The 17,379-nt window shown below is 42.9% G+C and overlaps 2 protein-coding genes across 5 annotated transcripts in view; one reads left to right on the forward strand and one right to left on the reverse strand.

Annotated features, from left to right (window-relative positions):
• The window catches only part of SYN3 (synapsin III), a 244,090-nt gene extending 227,459 nt beyond the window's left edge, over nt 1-16,631 (forward strand). For 3 of the 4 annotated variants that reach the window (XM_077266806.1, XM_077266804.1, XM_077266803.1), the window contains exons 9-14: nt 2,207-2,281; nt 5,526-5,628; nt 8,451-8,585; nt 8,886-8,994; nt 10,792-11,092; nt 14,778-16,631. In XM_077266806.1, the coding sequence (XP_077122921.1) occupies nt 2,207-2,281; nt 5,526-5,628; nt 8,451-8,585; nt 8,886-8,994; nt 10,792-11,092; nt 14,778-14,910 (856 nt within the window). In that variant the 3' untranslated portion in view covers nt 14,911-16,631. Of the gene's footprint in view, nt 1-2,206; nt 2,282-5,525; nt 5,629-8,450; nt 8,586-8,778; nt 8,995-10,791; nt 11,093-14,777 lie in introns of all 4 variants that reach the window. The other variant, XM_077266807.1, reaches the window with a different exon arrangement.
• The window catches only part of FBXO7 (F-box protein 7), a 37,861-nt gene continuing 36,184 nt past the window's right edge, over nt 15,703-17,379 (reverse strand). The window contains exon 10 of the mRNA XM_077266809.1: nt 15,703-15,838. Within this exon, the coding sequence (XP_077122924.1) occupies nt 15,713-15,838 (126 nt within the window). The 3' untranslated portion in view covers nt 15,703-15,712. The remainder of the gene's footprint in view (nt 15,839-17,379) is intronic.

A 17,379-nucleotide genomic window follows, 5' to 3' on the forward strand; every position in this document is an offset into this window, starting at 1 on the left:
CTCACTATTCTGCTGGTGCAGTCACTGTGTACATACATTACTGATCCTGAGTTACCTCCTGTATTATACCCCAGAGCTGCACTCACTATTCTGCTGGTGCAGTCACTGTATACATACATTACATTACTGATCCTGAGTTACCTCCTGTATTATACCCCAGAGCTGCACTCACTATTCTGCTGGTGCAGTCACTGTGTACATACATTACATTACTGATCCGGAGTTACCTCCTGTATTATATTCCAGAGCTGCACTCACTATTCTGCTGGTGCAGTCACTGTGTACATACATTACATTACTGATCCTGAGTTACATCCTGTATTATACTCTAGAGCTGCACTCACTATTCTGCTGGTGCAGTCACTGTGTACATACGTTACATTACTGATCCTGAGTTACATCCTGTATTATACCCCAGAGCTGCACTCACTATTCTGCTGGTGCAGTCACTGTGTACATACATTACATTACTGATCCTGAGTTACCTCCTGTATTATACCCCAGAGCTGCACTCACTATTCTGCTGGTGCAGTCACTGTGTACATACATTACATTACTGATCCTGAGTTACATCCTGTATTATACTCTAGAGCTGCACTCACTATTCTGCTGGTGCAGTCACTGTGTACATACGTTACATTACTGATCCTGAGTTACATCCTGTATTATACCCCAGAGCTGCACTCACTATTCTGCTGGTGCAGTCACTGTGTACATACATTACATTACTGATCCTGAGTTACCTCCTGTATTATACCCCAGAGCTGCACTCACTATACTGCTGGAGCAGTCACTGTGTACATACATTACATTACTGATCCTGAGTTACATCCTGTATTATACTCTAGAGCTGCACTCACTATTCTGCTGGTGCAGTCACTGTGTACATACATTACATTACTGATCCTGAGTTACATCCTGTATTATACCCCAGAGCTGCACTCACTATTCTGCTGGTGCAGTCACTGTGTACATACATTACATTACTGATCCTGAGTTACATCCTGTATTATCCCCCAGAGCTGCACTCCCTATTCTGCTGGTGCAGTCACTGTGTACATACATTACATTACTGATCCTGAGTTACATCCTGTATTATCCCCCAGAGCTGCACTCACTATTCTGCTGGTGCAGTCACTGTGTACATACATTACATTACTGATCCTGAGTTACACCCTGAGCTGTATTCATAATTCTGTTGGTTATTATGAAACAGTCAGGTAGGTTGTTGTTAGGCACCATTTCTGCATCTCTTGGCAGTAATGCACAGAGAATTGACGCTGCAGATTATTTTCTTCACCGTGTGATTGACACTTCAGGTTTTGCCACAAATCCGCGCAGAAAGAACGCAACAAATCTCCAACATGTGCACACAGCCATACGGCTTAGCTGTGCTCCCATTATACGGGGGCCGGTTACTGATGACTGTACAGAGCTCGGTGTAAAGATTGCGATACTTGAACAAGAAGGAAATCCTGTAGAATTATGAATGCAGCTCTGGAGTATATCCATAGAATACTGTTTATTAATTGTTCGTTCCTTGCTCACCCCTAATAAATACTGTGATCCAACAAAGATGTTCAGGACCCCCGTGCCAATCGCTGCCCCCCATGATGGACTGTCCCTTGTGTATGATGTGTGCGGAGGGTAACTCTCACTCTCATCATCCGCCTGGTGACTCGTATGATTAATGGCTGCAGCCGGATGACCCCGCATGATGTGGGTGCACCGGGCACAATGAAGCCATCACAGGCGGGCACGGGTCCTTGTGGGAGATCCGCACATCAGGAAGCGCAGGACACGCACCCCGGGGGGACTCGGCTACCGAACAATACCGCGCTGTCTGCGAGGCCGGGACGTGGTCTGAGGCCCGAGCCAATAGCCACCGGCCAATATAAAGCCGCAATGATGGGAACGTCAGCTGCGAGCCCCGGCTGCCTCCAGCCCATTCATAGGGAGCGTGGAGAGAATGGCAACGAGCTCTGCCCCAGCGAGGGTTAACTCCGCTGCTCACCACAGGTGCAGAGACCCATGAAAAGACCCCCAAGAAACCCACCTCAACAGCTGGGAGAAGCCGGCCACAGTCACTTTACTTCTTGCTGTCGGTGAATGGAAACCTTCTTTTTATCCAAAACCCTAAGTCTTTCTCACAGCAGATTGTAAAACACGAGGATTTATTTCTGTTGCTTTTATATTTTTTATTAAGGCGCACGTCTATTTCTGGGAACTGGAAGGCAAACACCGGCTCTGCCATGTTGGAGCAGATCGCAATGACTGACAGGTGAGAGGTTTATCACAAAGAGTTAAATGATTAAATACTTGGTGCTTAAAGTCACCACTAGGTGGAGCTCACTGAATTATGTGTATATGTAGTGAGCTCCCCCAGTGGTGGCTGCAGACAGGATCTTATCATGTATCTCTGTATACAGGGAGCTCCCCCTAGTGGTGGCTGCAGACAGGATCTTATCATGTATCTCTGTATACAGGGAGCTCCCCCTAGTGGTGGCTGCAGACAGGATCTTATCATGTATCTCTCTATACAGGGAGCTCCCCCTAGTGGTGACTGCAGACAGGATCTTATCATGTATCTCTGTATACAGGGAGCTCCCCCTAGTGGTGGCTGCAGACAGGATCCTATCATGTATCTCTGTATACAGGGAGCTCCCCCTAGTGGTGGCTGCAGACAGGATCTTATCATGTATCTCTCTATACAGGGAGCTCCCCCTAGTGGTGACTGCAGACAGGATCTTATCATGTATCTCTGTATACAGGGAGCTCCCCCTAGTGGTGGCTGCAGACAGGATCTTATCATGTATCTCTCTATACAGGGAGCTCCCCCTAGTGGTGACTGCAGACATAATCTCATCATGCATCTCTGTATACAGGGAGCTCCCCCTAGTGGTGGCTGCAGACAGGATCTTATCATGTATCTCTCTATACAGGGAGCTCCCCCTAGTGGTGACTGCAGACATAATCTCATCATGCATCTCTGTATACAGGGAGCTCACCCTAGTGGTGGCTGCAGACAGGATCTTATCATGTATCTCTGTATACAGGGAGCTCCCTCTAGTGGTGGCTGCAGACAGGATCTTATCATGTATCTCTGTATACAGGGAGCTCCCCCTAGTGGTGACTGCAGTCAGGATCTTATCATGTATCTCTGTATACAGGGAGCTCCCTCTAGTGGTGGCTGCAGACAGGATCTTATCATGTATCTCTGTATACAGGGAGCTCCCCCTAGTGGTGGCTGCAGACAGGATCTTATCATGTATCTCTGTATACAGGGAGCTCCCCCTAGTGGTGACTGCAGACAGGATCTTATCATGTATCTCTGTATACAGGGAGCTCCCTCTAGTGGTGGCTGCAGACAGGATCTTATCATGTATCTCTGTATACAGGGAGCTCCCCCTAGTGGTGACTGCAGTCAGGATCTTATCATGTATCTCTGTATACAGGGAGCTCCCCCTAGTGGTGGCTGCAGACAGGATCTTATCATGTATCTCTGTATACAGGGAGCTCCCCCTACTGGTGGCTGCAGACAGGATCTTATCATGTATCTCTGCATACAGGGAGCTCCCCCTAGTGGTGACTGCAGACATAATCTCATCATGTATCTCTGTATACAGGGAGCTCACCCTAGTGGTGGCTGCAGACAGGATCTTATCATGTATCTCTGTATACAGGGAGCTCCCCCTAGTGGTGACTGCAGACAGGATCTTATCATGTATCTCTGTATACAGGGAGCTCCCTCTAGTGGTGGCTGCAGACAGGATCTTATCATGTATCTCTGTATACAGGGAGCTCACCCTAGTGGTGGCTGCAGACAGGATCTTATCATGTATCTCTGTATACAGGGAGGTCCCCATAGTGGTGGCTGCAGACAGGATCTTATCATGTATCTCTGTATACAGGGAGCTCCCCCTAGTGGTGGCTGCAGACAGGATCTTATCATGAATCTCTGTATACAGGGAGCTCCCCCTAGTGGTGACTGCAGACAGGATCTTATCATGTATCTCTGCATACAGGGAGCTCCCCCTAGTGGTGACTGCAGACAGGATCTTATCATGTGTCTCTGTATACAGGGAGCTCCCCCTAGTGGTGACTGCAGACAGGATCTTATCATGTATCTCTGTATACAGGGAGCTCCCCCTAGTGGTGGCTGCAGACAGGATCTTATCATGAATCTCTGTATACAGGGACATGCCCCTAGTGGTGGCTGCAGACAGGATCTTATCATGTATCTCTGTATACAGGGAGCTCCCCCTAGTGGTGGCTGCAGCCATGACCCTATCATGTATCTCTGTATACAGGGAGCTCCCCGTAGTGGTGACTGCAGACAGGATCTTATCATGTATCTCTGTATACAGGGAGCTCCCCCTAGTGGTGGCTGCAGACAGGATCTTATCATGTATCTCTCTATACAGGGAGCTCCCCCTAGTGGTGACTGCAGACAGGATCTTATCATGTATCTCTGTATACAGGGAGCTCCCCCTAGTGGTGGATGCAGACAGGATCTTATCATGTGTCTCTGTATACAGGGAGCTCCCCCTAGTGGTGGCTGCAGACAGGATCTTATCACGTATCTCTGTATACAGGGAGCTCCCCCTAGTGGTGGCTGCAGACAGGATCTTATCATGTATCTCTGTATACAGGGAGCTCCCCCTAGTGGTGGCTGCAGACAGAATCTTATCATGTGTCTCTGTATACAGGGAGCTCCCCCTAGTGGTGGCTGCAGACAGGATCTTATCATGTATCTCTGTATACAGGGAGCTCCCCCTAGTGGTGGCTGCAGCCATGACCCTATCATGTATCTCTGTATACAGGGAGCTCCCCGTAGTGGTGACTGCAGACAGGATCTTATCATGTATCTCTGTATACAGGGAGCTCCCCCTAGTGGTGGCTGCAGACAGGATCTTATCATGTATCTCTCTATACAGGGAGCTCCCCCTAGTGGTGGCTGCAGACAGGATCTTATCATGTATCTCTCTATACAGGGAGCTCCCCCTAGTGGTGACTGCAGACAGGATCTTATCATGTATCTCTGTGTACAGGGAGCTCCCCCTAGTGGTGGCTGCAGACAGGATCTTATGTATCTCTGTATACAGGGAGCTCCCCCTAGTGGTGGCTGCAGACAGGATCTTATCATGTATCTCTCTATACAGGGAGCTCCCCCTAGTGGTGACTGCAGACAGGATCTTATCATGTATCTCTGTGTACAGGGAGCTCCCCCTAGTGGTGCCTGCAGACAGGATCTTATCATGTATCTCTGTATACAGGGAGCTCCCCCTAGTGGTGACTGCAGACAGGATCTTATCATGTATCTCTGTGTACAGGGAGCTCCCCCTAGTGGTGGCTGCAGACAGGATCTTATGTATCTCTGTATACAGGGAGCTCCCCCTAGTGGTGGCTGCAGGCAGATACAATACAACATTACAGAGAAGTCATTATGAGCTGAGGGTTTGGAGTTTTGTATCAGTCCATTACAGTAGAAGTGTATCGTGAATATTGTGTAATTGTCGTTTCAGGTACCGGCTATGGGCGGACTCCTGCGCTGAGATGTTTGGCGGTTTGGACATTTGCGCGGTGAAAGCCGTACACAGCAAAGATGACAAGGATTATATTATTGAGGTGAGGAACAGTCATATATAAGTAGAGAGAATGAGGCACAAAATATAGTGCTAAATAATAGTGTAATATACAATTTTAATATACCTAAATAATATGCAGTATCGAAACCTACATGTGCACTGCTATACAGTATACAGTCCACGTATGCCACCAAATAGTTTCTAAACAATTTGCACCATCCAAACAATAGCACAATATAGTCTGCAGAACCAAATTACATCATACTGCAATATAGTGCCACAATAAACACTTCCATGTATCTTCCCTATAATACCGCCATATAGGTTCCTATCTATATGCAAAACCAAACAAGATCCCTTCTATTGGGCCGTATAACACCACAACATAGTGCCGAGATATCGGTCATATATATTGTTCCCAGTGTGCAGCATCTATACATAATACTCCCTTAAATAGGCTGCGTAATACAGCCATATAGTGCCAAGACAATGTAGTTACCCACTCACTACCAGCATATAATGCCTAAATCAAAGGGAGCTTCCAAATAATACCGCCTTCTGTGTGCCATTATGTTTGTGTTGCCCCACCCCTCATTCTAGTTTTTAGCTCCACCCCTCATTCTAGTTTTTTTTAGCCTCACCCCTCATTCTAGTTTTTAGCCCCACCCCTCATTCTAGTTTTTTATAGCCCCACCCCTCATTCTATAGTTTTAAACTCCTCTCATTCTAGTTTTAGCCCCACCCCTCATTCTAGTTTTTAGCTCCACCCCTCATTCTATAGCTTTTATAGCTCCACCCCTCATTCTAGTTTTTAGCTCCACCCCTCATTCTATAGTTTTTAGCTCCTCTCATTCTATAGGTTTTTTTAGCCTCACCCCTCATACTAGTTTTTAGCCCCACCCCTCATTCTAGTTTTTAGATCCGCCCCCATTCTAATTTTTAGATCCGCCCCTCATTCTATAGTTTTTAGCTCCACCCCTTATTCTATAGCTTTTTTAGCTCCACCCCTCATTCTAGTTTTAAGTTCCACTTCTTTCTATAGTTTTTAGCCCCACCCCTCATTCTAGTTTTTAGCTCCGACCCTCATTCTAATTTTTAGCTCCACCCCTTCTCCTATAGTTTAAGCTCCACCCCTCATTCTATCGTTTTTAGCTCCATTCCTCATTCTATAGCTTTTTTTAGCTCCACCCCTCATTCTATAGATTTAAGCTCCAAGCCTCCTCCTATAGTTTTAGCTCCGCCTCTCGTTCTATGGCTTTTATGGCCCCACCCACCTGACCTACATCTCTAGCCCTTCCACTGAATGTGACGCTTTTCCTTTAATTGGTGTGACATGAGGCCATCGGTGACGCGGCCCCTATTTCTGGTCGCTGTGTGACGCTGCGCAGGAGGAATGATGGCGGCACCAGATGCTCCCGTGGATGTCGGGTCACGCTGTCATCGTTAATGAGCCGCTCATGTCGTCACTTCTTTCCTATTTATTATTATTTTACCGCTTTTCCTAGTAATAATTAGTAAAGGAGCGAGCAGCGCCACTCGTCTTTGTGGCCATGTTTGGAACTGCACATAATTTCCATTCAAGGGCAGAACTGCTACAACAGACACTTTTTTTTAGCGCTAGATCACCTTCAGAAGTACCACAACAACCAGCAATCATACAAGTATGAAGGGAAACAGTCAGCATGCAGAGGCCACAACTGTGAACATCTGCATGGAAACCATCAACAAGCAGGGCAGCAGCTGCTAACATGTGATTTTCAGGAATAAATATTAATCATGGGTCGTGTGAACGTCAATGCAGAGTTCTCAGAGACATTCTAAGGATAAGAGATCTGTCAACAGCAACTTGCTGATGGTTTTCGTGCATGTTTTTGGGAACTTTTAGTCTCAGATGTGATTTTTTTTTAATAAATTAGTATTAATTATGGGTCATGTGGATGTCAATTTACAGTTCTCAGGGACCCAGAGACTTTGTAAGGAGAAGAGATCTGTCAACAGCAACCTTGCTGACGGTTTCCAAGCATGTTTTTGCAAATTTTTAGTCTCAGATGATGTGATTTTTATAAATATTAATCATGGGTCATGTGGATGTCAATTTACAGTTCTCAGAGCGCCATAAATATTCTAATGATAAAAGATCTGTCAACAGCAACTCGCTGATGGTTTTCAAGTGCGGTTTTTGAATTTTCAGTCTCAGCTTATGTGATTTTTTTTATAAATAAATATTAATCATGGGTTGTGTGAACGTCAATTCACAGTTCTCAGAGACCCAGAAACATTCTAAGGAAAAGAGATCTGTCAACAGCAACTTGCTGACGGTTTCCAAGCATGTTTTTGTGAACTTTTCATTTCAGATTGTGATTTTTATTAATAAGTATTAATTATGGGTCGTGTGGACGTCAATTTACAGTTCTCAGAGACCCAGAAACATTCTAAGGAAAAGAGATCTGTCAACAGCAACTTGCTGACGGTTTCCAAGCATGTTTTTGTGAACTTTTCATTTCAGATTGTGATTTTTATTAATAAGTATTAATTATGGGTCGTGTGGACGTCAATTTACAGTTCTCAGAGACACAGAAATATTCTAATAAGAGATCTGTCAACAGCAACTCGCTGATGGTTTTCAAGCTCGGATTCTGAATTTTCAGTCTCAGCTTATGTGATTTTTTATAAATAAATATTAATTATTGGTTGTGTGGATGTCAATTCACAGTTCTCAGAGACCCAGAAACATTCTAAGGAAAAGAGATCTGTCAACAGCAACTTGTTGACAGTTTCCAAACAACTTTTTTTTTTTACTTTTTAGTCTCAGATGAGTGATAGGAAATAATATTGTCATTTTTTCCGTCTCCTGCCCTCCAGGTGATGGACAGTTCGATGCCGCTGATCGGAGAACACGTGGAGGAGGACCGACAGCTCGTGGCCGATCTGGTGGTGGCTAGAATGACGGAGCACGTCCTGTTGAAATCTCCGGCAGCCCCGAGTCAGAGAAATCAGGTATATTCAGATCTGACCCTGACATCAGAAAGCAGGAGGTTGTCAGTTGTCAGATCTGAGCCTTAAAGGGAAATATCTAAGAACGGTTTTCACATTTTTAATCTACCTTAAAGGGGCGGTATATTAAAGAAACCTAGAAATTGCCCTCACATGAGGCCTGGTACCCGACACTGTGTGTATACCTCATTTTCAGTGCCAGTCTGGCCTTGTGCCACTCCAGAGGGTGAGGGGCACCCCGGAGAGTGCCCAGAAGGTGAAAAACAACAGTGACCATGAAAAACTCCATCTCTTCTCTCCCAGCCGCAACAGATGCAGCCGCAGGCGGTCAAACCACAGATGCAGCCCCAGCCGGGACCACCAGGAGCGGGGGGCGCTCCACCTTCAGCTCAACCAAGACCTTCCCCGCAAGGTAAACGTTAACAGGTCTGCAGAAGCCCTACAGCACTACTCCACAAGGGGGCGATGTCGCTGCCCGGGTTCCCCTTTATCCCACCAACAAGGCAACATCAGGAATATGTTCTGGTACACAGGTGACATCTGCTGGTCATAGCAGGGAATGCTCTATTACAGGCCTTTATATACAGTGACATGTAAAAGTTTGGGCACCCCTAGTCAGAATTACTGTTATTGTGAACAGATGAGCAAGTTGAAGATTAAATTCAGGCCTTCTAGAGATCATTTCAAGACGACACATTCCCTTTGTATTTTAGAGAAAAAATATTTTTTTAATCTTTTACATTTTATATGATTCTTCCTTGGAGAATTGCTCCAGTTCTGTGAGAGTCCCGGGTCGTCTTGCATGTTTTGTTATTTTGAGGTCTAGCCACGGATTTTCAATGATGTTCAGATCAGGGAACTGTGAGGGCCACTGTAAAACCTTCAGCTTGCGCCTTTTGAGGTCGTCTTTTGTGGACTATGACGTGTGGTTAGGATCATTATCCATTTATAGAAGCCATCCTCTTCCTCTTTTCTGCTTCAGCTTTTTACAGATGGTGTTATGTTTGCATGAAGAATGTTATTTTATTGAATCCATTCTTCACTTTACCCGTGAAATGTTCCCCGCGCCATTGGCTGCGTCACAACCTGAAAGCATGATTGATCCTCCACCATGCTTAATGGTTGGTGAGATGTTCTTTTGCCAAAACTCTGTGCCCTTTTCTCTCCACACATACTTGTAACTTTGATCATTGCGGCCAAAAACTTCTATTTTATCCTCATCAGTCTACAGGACTTGTTTCCATAATACATCAGGTTTGTTTGGATGTTCTTTTGCATACTTCTGATGCTGAATTTTATGGGGAGAACGCAGAAGAGGTTTTCTTCTAATGATTCTTACATGAAAGCCATATTTGTGCAGATGTCTCTGAACAGTAGAACAATGATCACAAATCCAGTCTCATGAATTTTTACTGAAGGTCTTTTGCAGTCACTCGGTGGTTCTGATTTTATTCTCTTGCAATCCTAAGAGCAGCTCTCAGTGATATTTCGCTTGGTCTTCCAGACCTTATCTTGACCTCCACTGTTCCTGGTAACTACCATTTCTTAATTACATTTCGAACTGAGGAAAGGGCAACTTGGAAACACTTTGCTCTCTTCTTATAGACTTCTCCTGCTTTGTGACTTTCACCATTTTCACAGTGCTAGGCAGATGCTCAGAAGAACCCATGGCTGCTGTTTTTTTGGCACAAGGTTAGAGGAGGCTGGGCTTTATAAACCTTGGAAATTTGCATCACCTGGCCTTTCCTAATGATAATGAACAAGCCATAACTCTAACAGGCTAATTAAGGTTGTGAGACCTTGGTCTAAGTTATCTGGGCACACAAATCTACAATGGTGCCCAAACCTTTGCATCGACCCATCTTACTTTTTGTAATTTTTAAAATTTAAAAAAATGCAATATTTTTTGCCTAAAATACAAAGAAAATGTGTCGTCTTTGACTTTAGTCCTTTTAGAGATAATTTCATGTTCAACTTGCTTAACTGTTCACAATAACAGTAATTTTGGCCAGGGGTGCCCAAACTTTTACATGCCCCTGTACACTTCAGGTGAGTAGGACACCAACACCGAATCCCCCAGCTGAGGGTTTTGCTACTATTGCATCCAGGCTGGACAATCATCTCCAAACTAACTGAACAGGGAAGATGTGAATAAATTAATGTATTTTCTACAGAATTAACCTAAAATATGGTATGTCTTTCTGTACAGGTGGCGTCCGTCCAGCACCGGGTGCCCCCTCTTCCAGGCCAGCAGCCCCTCAACAGCAAAGGCTTTCTCCACAGGGACAGCAGCCCACCCAGACTTCCCAGCCGAGCTCACCACAGCCTCAGAGGTCTCCAAATTCTCCCCAGCTCCCAAGACCTGCGAGTGGAACTCCTCCAGGCCAGACCCCCACTAAGTCTCCATCCCCTCAACAGCCAAGACCTCCAGCACAAGGGCAGGCGCAGAACCAACAGGCTCCTCCTGGAGCAACAGCAAAGACCCAGCCAGCGCCACATCCGCACCTCAAGTGAGTCGTGTGTGACCGATATATGCAGACGAGCTCCATAATACTGTGAGCAGCAGTACTATTCCTGTACATAGGTAGCAGTATTATAGTAGTTATATTCTTGTACATAGGGGGCAGTATTATAGTAGTTATATTCTTGTACATAGGAGCAGTATTATAGTAGTTATATTCTTGTACATAGGGGACAGTATTATAGTAGTTATATTCTTGTACATAGGAGCAGTATTATAGTAGTTATATTCCTGTACATAGGGGCAGTATTATAGTAGTTATATTCTTGTACATAGGAGCAGTATTATAGTAGTTATATTCCTGTACATAGGGGCAGTATTATAGTAGTTATATTCTTGTACATAGGAGCAGTATTATAGTAGTTATATTCTTGTACATAGGAGCAGTATTATAGTAGTTATATTCCTGTACATAGGGGCAGTATTATAGTAGTTATATTCTTGTACATAGGGGCAGTATTATAGTAGTTATATTCTTGTACATAGGGGCAGTATTATAGTAGTTATATTCTTGTACATAGGAGCAGTATTATAGTAGTTATATTCTTGTACATAGGGGCAGTATTATAGTAGTTATATTCTTGTACATAGGGGCAGTATTATAGTAGTAATATTCTTGTACATAGGGGGCAGTATTATAGTAGTTATATTCTTGTACATAGGAGCAGTATTATAGTAGTTATATTCTTGTACATAGGAGCAGTATTATAGTAGTTATATTCTTGTACATAGGAGCAGTATTATAGTAGTTATATTCTTGTACATAGGAGCAGTATTATAGTAGTTATATTCTTGTACATGGGGGTAGTATTATAGTAGTTATATTCTGTACATAGGGGGCAGTATTATAGTAGTTATATTCTTGTACATAGGGGGCAGTATTATAGTAGTTATATTCTTGTACATAGGAGCAGTATTAGGCTATGTGCACACGTCAGGATTTTGTCAGGATTTTGTCAGGCTTTTTCATCAGGTTTTGTAGCCAAAACCAGGAGTGGGTGATAAATGCAGAAGTGGTGCATATGTTTCTATTATACTTTTCCTCTAATTGTTCCACTCCTGGTTTTGGCTACAAATCCTGAGGGAAAAATCCTGACAAAATCCTGACGTGTGCACATAGCCTTATAGTAGTTATATTCTTGTACATAGGGGCAGTATTATAGTAGTTATATTCTTGTACATAGGAGCAGTATTATAGTAGTTCTATTATAGTACATAGGGGGCAGTATTCTAGTAGTTATATTCTTGCACATAGGAGCAGTACTATAGTAGTTATATTCTTGTACATAGGGGCAGTATTCTAGTAGTTATATTCTTGTACATAGGGGCAGTATTCTAGTAGTTATATTCTTGTACATAGGAGCAGTATTATACTAGTTATATTCTTATACATAGGAGCAGTATTATAGTAGTTATATTCTTGTACATAGGAGCAGTATTATAGTAGTTATATTCTTGTACATAGGAGCAGTATTATAGTAGTTATATTCTTGTACATAGGGACAGTATTATACTAGTTATATTCTTGTACATAGGAGCAGTATTATAGTAGTTATATTCTTGTACATAGGGGCAGTATTATAGTAGTTATATTCTTGTACATAGGGAGCAGTATTATAGTAGTTATATTCTTGTACATAGGAGCAGTATTATAGTAGTTATATTATAGTACATAGGGGGCAGTATTATAGTAGTTATATTCCTGTACATAGGGGCAGTATTATAGTAGTTATATTCCTGTACATAGGAGCAGTATTATAGTAGTTATATTCTTGCACATAGGAGCAGTATTATAGTAGTTATATTATAGTACATAGGGGGCAGTATTATAGTAGTTATATTCCTGTACATAGGGGCAGTATTATAGTAGTTATATTCCTGTACATAGGGGCAGTATTATAGTAGTGATATTCCTGTACATAGGGGCAGTATTATAGTAGTTATATTCTTGTACATAGGAGCAGTATTATAGTAGTTACAGTGCCTACAAGTAGTATTCAACCCCCTGCAGATTTAGCAGGTTTACTAAGATGCAAATAAGTTAGAGCCTTCAAACTTCAAACAAGAGCAGGATTTATTAACAGATGCATAAATCTTACAAACCAAAAAGTTTTGTTGCTCAGTTAAATTTTTATAAATGTTAAACATAAAAGTGTGGGTCAATTATTATTCAACCCCTAGGTTTAATATTTTGTGGAATAACCTTTGTTTGCAATTACAGCTAATAATCATCTTTTATAAGACTTGATCAGACCGGCACAGGTCTCTGGAGTTATCTTGGCCCACTCCTCCATGCAGATCTTCTCCAAGTTATCTAGGTTCTTTGGGTGTCTCATGTGGACTTTAATCTTGAGCTCCTTCCACAAGTTTTCAATTGGGTTAAGGTCAGGAGACTGACTAGGCCACTGCAACACCTTGATTTTTTGCCTCTTGAACCAGGCCTTTGTTTTCTTGGCTGTGTGCTTTGGGTCGTTGTCTTGTTGGAAGATGAAATGACGACCCATCTTAAGATCCTTGATGGAGGAGCGGAGGTTCTTGGCCAAAATCTCCAGGTAGGCCGTGCTATCAATCTTCCCATGGATGCGGACCAGATGGCCAGGCCCCTTCGCTGAGAAACAGCCCCACAGCATGATGCTGCCACCACCATGCTTGACTGTAGGGATGGTATTCTTGGGGTCGTATGCAGTGCCATCCAGTCTCCAAACGTCACGTGTTTGGTTGGCACCAAAGATCTCGATCTTGGTCTCATCAGACCAGAGAACCTTGAACCAGTCAGTCTCAGAGTCCTCCAAGTGATCATGAGCAAACTGTAGACGAGCCTTGACATGACGCTTTGAAAGTAAAGGTACCTTATGGGCTCGTCTGGAACGGAGACCATTGTGGTGGAGTACGTTACTTATGGTATTGACTGAAACCAATGTCCCCACTGCCATGAGATCTTCCCGGAGCTCCTTCCTTGTTGTCCTTGGGTTAGCCTTGACTCTTCGGACAAGCCTGGACTCGGCACGGGAGGAAACTTTCAAAGGCTGTCCAGGCAGTGGAAGGCTAACAGTAGTTCCATAAGCCTTCCACTTCCGGATGATGCTCCCAACAGTGGAGACAGGTAGGCCCAACTCCTTGGAAAGGGTTTTGTACCCCTTGCCAGCCTTGTGACCCTCCACGATCTTGTCTCTGATGGCCTTGGAATGCTCCTTTGTCTTTCCCATGTTGACCATGTATGAGTGCTGTTCACAAGTTTGGGGAGGGTCTTAAATAGTCAGAAAAGGCTGGAAAAAGAGATAATTAATCCAAACATGTGAAGCTCATTGTTCTTTGTGCCTGAACTACTTCTTAATACTTTAGGGTAACCAAACAGAATTCTGGTGGGTTGAGGGGTTGAATAATAAATGACCCTCTGAAAAGAAAAGACTTTTCACAATTTTTTAAAAAAATAAACAAACAAATAACATTCTTTTTTGCTGCAGTGCATTTCACACTTCCAGGCTGATCTACAGTCCAAATGTCACAATGCCAAGTTAATTCCAAATGTGTAAACCTGCTAAATCTGCAGGGGGTTGAATACTACTTGTAGGCACTGTATATTCTTGTACATAGGGGCAGTATTATAGTAGTTATATTCTTGTACATAGCAGTATTTTAGTATTTATATGACTTTTTATATGTTTATTTTGCAGTAAGTCGCAGTCACTAACCAACAACTTTAATATCTCGGATCCATCGCAGCGAAGCTCCGGAAATGAGGATGAAGCTAAAGCGGAAACTATTCGCAACCTGAGAAAATCATTTGCAAGCCTGTTCTCCGACTAAGTAAATAAACACATATTTTCTTCGGTTGAGCTTTGCTCTTCCTAAAGTCACCCAAACACATGAAAGTGTGACCTTATCACGACACCTTATTCTGTTGGATCATGCAGATGCATCCATTTCTGTACTACCAGAAGATTATCATGAAAACGTCTGTATAGAATATTTCCCCAACTCCAACCACATCTTACAGTTGGTCATCTTCCGGTCATCCCTCAATGGTTCCTCAACTTCTTGAATGTTTGTAACTAGTTGGAGTCAAAGCCTGAAACCTAGTAAAGATCCCTAAACTTGGTGGCGTCATCTCCAGTTTCCTTACCTTCCAGATCTCTCCCTTGGTGTCCCCCCATCTACAGTTTACCCAGCATGAGTATGTGTTCGGATATCTCGTACCCGTGGTGCTCAACCCTCATCCTCAGGAACCCAAAACCGATGAAGAACATCGAATGTTCTGGAGAGACTGGCACTTAGCTTCCGACTAAGACTTTCTAGAACATGTAGCCCATCTTACCATGGACCCTTACTGCAGTTAAGTCCAGAAAACCTTCGTATTCAACTTCTCTACGCGACTTGGGATCTCTGTAGTCCAAATATTAAGTGAAGCCGACCCTTACCAATGCTTGAAACTCGATCCTGTCTATGCTGCCATTGCCTGAGGTGATCAGGCAGATCAACAATGCTGCACAGCGCAGTTAGAGCCATTCAAATCCATCAACCCATCTCATACTCCTCAACCACCCAGAAAAATCTTGTTCCTCGCACCCTTACACTCAATAACTTATGCAAAAACTTGAAGCCATTCCAGTCATTGTGACTTATTTTTATGTTTACCAATAAGTCTTCCCGCCACGAAAAGTCCATAAAAGGTACAGCATAGCTTCTGGTAGTTTTTCTGTAGTGCATCCACTAGTTCCAAAAAAATTGGGTCTTCCTAAAACACAAGAATAAGGTTGAATGGGTACACTTTTGGACTATACATTAACCTAAAAAACAATAGTCCATAATAATATCTTACACATTACTCTGGCTTTGGTAAAAAAAACAAACACTTGAGTTGGGGTTGTATATTTTGAATATCAAGGAACAATAATGGGCTTGGGGCAAGTCAGACCCCATTACTGTACCCTAGACATTGGCCTTGCAATAATTTAGAGATTACAAATGTAAGATCAGATTCAATATTTTGGCCAAAAAAGCATAAAATTAAGTCTTAAGAATCTAACTCACAAACAAGATGCAACATTTTTCAGTTTAATCAGGTTTACAATTTATGCTTCCATCCTTTGGGCCTCAAAGAGGTCTGAATTGGTTTATGTATCTCACAAAAGCCATTGATCCACTTGTGCCCACACCAACAACTCCTAGGAGATGAGGACATTCTGTGCAGTTTAAATTTTCAGGTAAAGTACTCAATTAGAGTTAAGTCGGACCCCATTACTGTCCCCCGACCTAAATTTGTGGATTATTGGTGCTGATTACAGAAATATAAATCAAGTCTTGAAATCTGAATTCTAGATAATTCATAAAAATGAGAAATTTCTCGGTTACATCAGGTTACGTCATCAATTCTTCCCATCCTTTGGGTCTTCAAGTAATATAGAGACCAAGAACAGAGCCATATACTGTGAGTCGTTACCTCATGTCCTCAGAGAGATTTCCCACTTTTCACATCTTGGCGACCAACATGCAAATGATAAAAAAAAAAAAAAAAAAAAAAAAAGAAACCCAAACCCATAGCAATGCATATATCAAGAAAATGTTCTTTATTGGGATTCAGCAGCTTGCACCAAGAACTGGGTATTTGATACCATCTACTACAATTGAATTCATACACCTGTAGAATTTACTTTTATTTTCCTCATTCTCCAAATCACAGCTTCATTTCAATTTCTTTAGAGAAGCTTGTCCAGGGTTATAGAAACACAGAGTGTTCTTCTAGAAACAGCGCCCCACCTGTCTACAGGTTTTTAATGGTATTGCAGTCCAGTTTCATTTACATCAATGGAACTGAACTGAAGATACAATCGATAAACAGGTATGGCAGCTATTGTTTCACTAATCCTGGAAAGAGGAGGCAGAGCCGGACTCTGGACAAGTAAGAAGCACTGAGAAGGCGATTTTTGGGTAGACTGAAAAAGGCGGGGGTGGACGATGGAAGATGTGGCCTTGGATTCCACAGTTTTACTCCAGGATCTTCCTGCTTTACGTTTTGTGTATTTGTGTTTATTTAATGATAGTAGAAAAAAAAAAAAAAAATAAAAGCTGCCTAAATGGTTTTGTTTCAACAAATTTTGCATAAAATTCAACAGTACATTATAATTCAGAAAAAACAAAAACTGTCTTTCTCCACTTATGAGCCACTTCTCCTCCACTCTAAAAAAAATGGCTCAAATCCATCCAGCTGTATACAAGACAGGCTGCCCACTGAGGAATCAGGTCAAAGCCGATTATTGATGGCACTAGAGATTGAAA

This window comes from Ranitomeya variabilis, chromosome 5 (assembly GCF_051348905.1).
Source record: "Ranitomeya variabilis isolate aRanVar5 chromosome 5, aRanVar5.hap1, whole genome shotgun sequence".
NCBI classification, from domain to species: domain Eukaryota; kingdom Metazoa; phylum Chordata; class Amphibia; order Anura; family Dendrobatidae; genus Ranitomeya; species Ranitomeya variabilis.